General features: G+C 39.9%; 1 protein-coding gene across 2 annotated transcripts in view; it reads right to left on the bottom strand.

Moving 5' to 3' along the window:
* Window positions 1-4,171: 4,171 nt before the first annotated feature.
* lars2 (leucyl-tRNA synthetase 2, mitochondrial) overlaps window positions 4,172-6,000 on the bottom strand; it is a 37,944-nt gene continuing 36,115 nt past the window's right edge. For both annotated transcript variants that reach the window (XM_020608529.1, XM_020608528.1), the window contains one exon: window positions 4,172-4,554. In XM_020608529.1, coding sequence (XP_020464185.1) covers window positions 4,375-4,554 — 180 coding nt within the window. In that variant the 3' untranslated portion in view covers window positions 4,172-4,374. The remainder of the gene's footprint in view (window positions 4,555-6,000) is intronic.

The following is a 6,000-nucleotide window of genomic DNA, read 5'->3' as shown; positions in this document are numbered from 1 at the left end:
AATATATAAGAATATAATGAGAGAATAAGCCAACTAATAGGATATTTTAACTTGAGTAACATTCCCATTGCATGATTTCTATAAATGCAATGCATTTTTAAATTGTGCTATTTCTATTCTACCTTAATAAATAATCTGAATACTTGGTAAGAGAGAAAGACAATATATAAATAGCTAAATAGTAAAGGAAGTGGGGGATGGGTAACTATTTAAGGCACAAATGTTTTAAGCTGACACCTACAATGTTTACTGGCAGTTACATACTGTACATAGCCCATTTGTTTATGAATCACCTGTATAAACTGAGCAATTCAAATCTACATCACTCTGACAAATAAATTTTAAAAGTTTTCCCACAACCCATAAACAATATGCAGTGGAACAAACCCATATACCTAAAACTAAATTGTATGGGTGTTTTGTACTTTTGACAAAGGGAAACTATTTACAGTGCCTTCGCCCCTCTGTTTTAGCTGAATGATGTCACACATTCATGCTGCTCATGAGACACACACACACACACACACACACACACACACACACTGTGACCCCTCCACATTGTGTTCTGACTCAGGCTGCATTATATGAGACAGTTGGGGTACAATGGGATCTGGGGATGAATTCATAGGCTCAATCTCCCAGTGAATACATGAAACAAAAAATATGGCGGCAGTATGTTCAGGGGGCCTCTAGGCTGCTGTCTGTGCTGCAATTAAAACAGAATTTATAAATCATATCCATCTAGAAACACTCACCATAATACAACATTTCCTTCTAGCAGGAGGCTTAATTTGCTTTACTTCATTGTTAAATACAGTCACTGAAAACAACCAAGGCTAATATTGTTACAAAACCCACAGACAACTTGATCACATTCAAACAGAAAAGGGTAAGGTAACTGTGTCCCAGCCTATGTGCCCAGCTGTCTAACTACTGATCTACAGTATATCTTCTACATGTGCTGCTGCAATTTCCTGTATATTGGCTAAAAACAGCTGAGGCTAATATCGCTTTAAAACTGAAACTGTAAAACACAAAACTCACACATGCAAACCAATGCTGAGATGTTTATCAAATATGTACAATAAATGATGCAGGAGGTAAGAAGCTGTGATTGCATGTAATATAATAAACATTTGAGCAAGTAGAAAAAAAGGTGTATAATATTTTGTGACTGACTTTCTGATTTCAACTTTAAGAGAATGATAATTTCATCTTTAACAATAAAGTGTTCGTGTGTTTTGCAGTTACTTCATGCAACAGTGAAGTGGAGTGAGTTTAATTCAAACATGTGCTAATAATAACAGCTGGGGTTTGAAAAATTTTGAGATCATTTGGTTTCTCCAGTTATGTTAATAGGTCCCTTTGTGTCGTTAATGCCTCATAAAGGGAAAAAACACAATTAAAAGTTTATCTCAGTCTTCAAGCACTCTGCGCCTTAATTTTTACTAATAGATCTTAAGGTGTGGGCAGTATAGGTAATATCAAATGTCACATTCACATAATTTTGATGTTAATGATGCCAGGCATAGGGATGTCTGTTGCTATCAAGCAAGTCAGTCGTATTCATTAAATCACAATATACAACACCCGCTATCCTTAGGCAGTTGATTAGGAGCCAGCTTGTTTTACTTTAGGGCAATTACATTTGCATAAAAGTACATGCAAACTGAGTCTAATTCAAATAGAGTAGCAATAGGTGTTTACTCCGTAGCAGCTACAGACTGTGTGCTAATTGCATCGCAACAGTAGCTCTGGATTGATGGTTATAACAAATTTATTTCAGAAAGTACATCCAAAAATATTACTAATAACTTTCACGCAATTTTATATGCAGAAAGGACTACATACAGTCTATATAAACAAAAGGATATTTTGTATATACACTATGTCCTTTTGAAAGCAAAACATACCTCCTGTGTGAGTGTTCTTGTGCAAAGCATTGGCCATGACCTGTTTTACAATCACAAAAGGCCAAAATGGCTAAAAGGAAACTGTATAGTCAATAAATGATTAACTCTGGCAACTGCGGTGCATTCACATACATGCTGAGAGTTCATCTTTATCCTCAACACAATTAAAGGACTAGTGAAAATCTGCTTATATAATGAGCTCACACAAGAAACATCCATGGATGACCAAATTACCAGCCTTGAGGTCAGTCTGCAAGATAATGAGCTGTGGCATTACTGCATCCCCCTGTGAGAATACACAGCCCAGTCCAGGGAATGGACCGGTGCAGTGGAGGGTGATGGTAACTGCGCTGTGCACTCCACCCTTTTTTTTTTTTTTCAAGCAAGCAGAGTTTCTCAAGAGGGACTGATTTTTTTTTTATTCAAAGACAAATCAAGTTGTGCATCTCATGTTAAGAAAGACTGCAAATGTGTTCTGAAGGGAAAGTGAGTCACATTGTTATACTGTTTCCTACTGTATAACCCTAGTCGTCATGGAAACTGCAGAGCTGTCGAAAAGTGTTAACTGACTCCAGGGGCTGTCAGTGACAACATTAATTATTAGAGGACATGCATCAGTGCAGATCAGACCTCCTTTAGAAAAACACTGTTCAGAAATATCCTAGGTATCTATTTATTTATACTAGTAACTTCAGACTGGGAAACTTTCCCTGGCTTCAGTGTTGCTCTTTTCAGTGACACAGCAACTTCAGCTTTTTGTTCAGGCCAGTTCAAGTTCAGACCTGTTTATGAGCAGGCGCTACTAGGCGACAAAGTGAAAAGAGCTGTGGCAATAACACAAAAAGAAGGAAGCGATCAGGGGTTAAAAACTTCCATGAATAATACTTATTTCATAGAGCCAGGTTAAAAGAGTGCACGAAAATGTGGCACACACAAGTGTGAGGTGACAGAATTAAAAATGACCCTCTATCTTGGACTAGTACTCACAAATTAGCATTCCTTTTTGTGCTAAGGCTTAGAGAAAAATCCACAGAATCTGAGATAATAGCAAGGATAAGCAACAGAGCTTTGGCTCTGCTCCCCTCCTCTTATTCTAGCTTCTCTTCCTGTTATTCTGTCTCTCCTGTGAGCATTTTCCTGTCCGCTGATGGTCAGAGATACAGCACTGAAATATGCAAAAAGGTTAGGTGCATCAGTAAGGAATGCCCTATTTTTTCTGCATAGATTTCACCACATTTTACTAAAAGCAAACCCTTTGTTACTTAAACATTGAAGTATACCATTTTATCAGTTACAAGCTGATCATTTAGGGGGTAGGACTAGATAAGTCTAACTTCTTCCTACTCCGTTCAAGCATGTACTATGTATAAGCAAATAGATAATATATTTGTGGATATGTGTGGAATTATGTGTGTTGACATATTGACTGTTGTTACATGTTTGAAAGAATAAATCAAATCAAATCAAATCATGTATGCTAGAAAAATAAAAGCACTTCCTCAAACAGAAGCTGACCTTGCAAAACTGACATGTATCCAAGTTCTCAGAGATCACGCTCCTTGTTCATTCACGCACTGATACGAGAAAAACATCATACTCTTCTTATGCAGCTATCAAAAATTTAGGAACTAGCAACATGCGCATTTCAAGTCATTTAAGACAAATGATGGTACATAATAATGTAAGTGCTTACTCACCCAGCCTTTAAAAAGACAGGCCTGGTGGGTGTACACAGATACATTTCAGTGTTGTCAGGACAGTGCTAATGGCTGAGTCATGTTGGCCCAGCGTTGAGATGGACACATCAAGCTGGTGAATAGGTATGGAACAGCCATGGACAAACACAATGTGGTGGCAGGTTGAAAACCCCAGAGCACGTCTGGCTCTGTAGTTACCTCCAACAGACAAACAGTGGCCCATGTACGGTGCTCAGAAGAGATCTGTAGCTAAAAGCAGCAACAGAGGTGGAGACAAACACTGATAAAGCAGATCATGAGTGCGTGACTAGGCCGAGACACCGAGCAGACAGGCAGCTGCAGAGGTGTGAAGCTGTGGGTCTGGGTGTGATGATGATAGGAGTGTTACGGGAGAAAAGGAGGAAGGTGAAGGGGGGAATGATGACTGGAATCTAAAGTAGTGTCTGGGCTCATGAGAGATTGTCAAGAGGTTCTAACGAAATAGGAGATAATGTAAAAGAAACAGGTGCCAAATCTCACTTGGCAATTTATACAACATACCAAAGAACAAAGAGGAAACCCATAGATTCTTTTATTAAAAACTGGTAACATAAATAAAATGTCTTTAGACATATTTACATAGAGTTCTGACAGTTAATATCAGACAGCCTGCATTTGACATAAAATACGTTCACCTCTTTTTGCCTCTCTCTGTGCTGAACTGGTGACTGACTAGATTTCACAACTATTTTCCAGTTGCAAAAGCAGTGGTGAATGCCCAACTGTCACTCTTCAATGAGGAAGTTGACGAGGGTGGTTCTGGGAGAGACGATGACTCGCTTGATGCTGCGCTGGCTGAGACGCTCCTGTCCGAGCGGGCTCTCCAGGATCAGCTGCTGCACCTTCTCTGTGTCTTTGGACACATGCAGCGGCACCGTCACTGTCCCACAGGCCTCGTTGTTGATCTGAGGGTGACAATTAAGCAATGAATGAATGAATTTACTACACCGTTCTGTCAGACGTTTTCCACATCTCAGTCTGAGAAAAGCTCCACCCTGTCTGTACCCAAACTCTTCCTCCTGGCATCACAGTCCTAAAATAAGAGACTCCACCTCTTTTTCTACATATACAGTGAAACCTTTAAAACACATAGTTAGTGGCATGCATGGGAAGGGCCCTCAGCCTTGTATGTTTGGAAGCAAGTGTATGTGTGTATGTGATCATGTCTCTGGAAGTGGTTGAAAATTAATGGGGGTGTGTGTCCATGTGTGCGTCCGTGTGTATGTCTCAGGCTGCTCAGCCTCGTCCTCCGTTCTGGGACAAACCCAAGTACATGATTAGAGGATAGAGGGAGTGCGGTTGCTTCCACAGGGCTGAGAAAGGCCACAACACAGAGCTCAGTCTGAAGTAAAAACAACTTCAGCAGCAGCACTGGGAGCTCAGACAAATGTAATGTATGTTTTTGTGTGTATGTTAATGTCTAGGGGAGAGGGGATGTGAAGTTTAATGGATTCTGTGTATGAGAGATGTGCAAGACGTAAATAAGCATGCAGAAATAAAATGTAAATGAACACGAAGGTAACAAAGTTGTACACACACGAGTAGTCTTTCTATACTTGTGAGGACTTTAACTGACATTCTGTATGTAATGTTAATGCCCAACTCCAACCCTCATCCTAAACTTAAAACAAATTCTAACACTAACCTAAAAGCTCAGCCTTCAAACAGTTCAGGTAGTGGCTTCACAATGAAATGTCCTCACTACCATGGTTAAAAATTGAAACCGGTCCTCACAAATATCACTATAAAAGTCCATGCACATACACACGGTACACCCCATGTTGCTTTCACTTCTGCATTGTCTTTTTTTGTCTCTCTGTCAGAGGACACAGAGAGAATCCAACCGGCAAAACACCAGTGTTAGTCAGCCGACTGTTTTCTGTCATTGCACATCACGTGTATGTGTGTGTGACAACAGTAGAGGGCTCTTTCAGAGAATATGACCAAGCAAACAGAGTAAAACAGTTTGAGCTTTTCTGACCCTTCCCATCACAGGCAGATGTTCCCTCTGACCGTCTGTACACCTTTGAAAGTACACACAAACTCAACATACACACTTTCATTCCAGATGATGACATACAGGCAGAAAAAAGTCACAAGAAATGAGAGTGAGGGAGTAACAGTGAGTCAGGAATAACACGGTGGCTCCGTTTCTGGCTCTTAATTACTGAGCCACTTGTCTATTTAGGTTAAAGCACACCACTGGTTATGCAAACACACACACACACACACACACACACACGTAGACAGGCACACATTCAGGCTAATTATAAGCTCTCTCAAAAATTGCAGACTATGAATGTAATCATGGACCTAAGACTTAGGGAGAGAAGAGAGTTTGAGTGAAAATG

The sequence above is a fragment of the Monopterus albus genome, unplaced genomic scaffold (assembly GCF_001952655.1).
Source record: "Monopterus albus unplaced genomic scaffold, M_albus_1.0 scaffold93.1, whole genome shotgun sequence".
NCBI classification, from domain to species: Eukaryota; Metazoa; Chordata; class Actinopteri; order Synbranchiformes; family Synbranchidae; genus Monopterus; species Monopterus albus.
The sequence above is the reverse complement of the archived record's forward strand: the minus strand, read 5'-3'. Positions and strand labels throughout refer to the sequence as shown.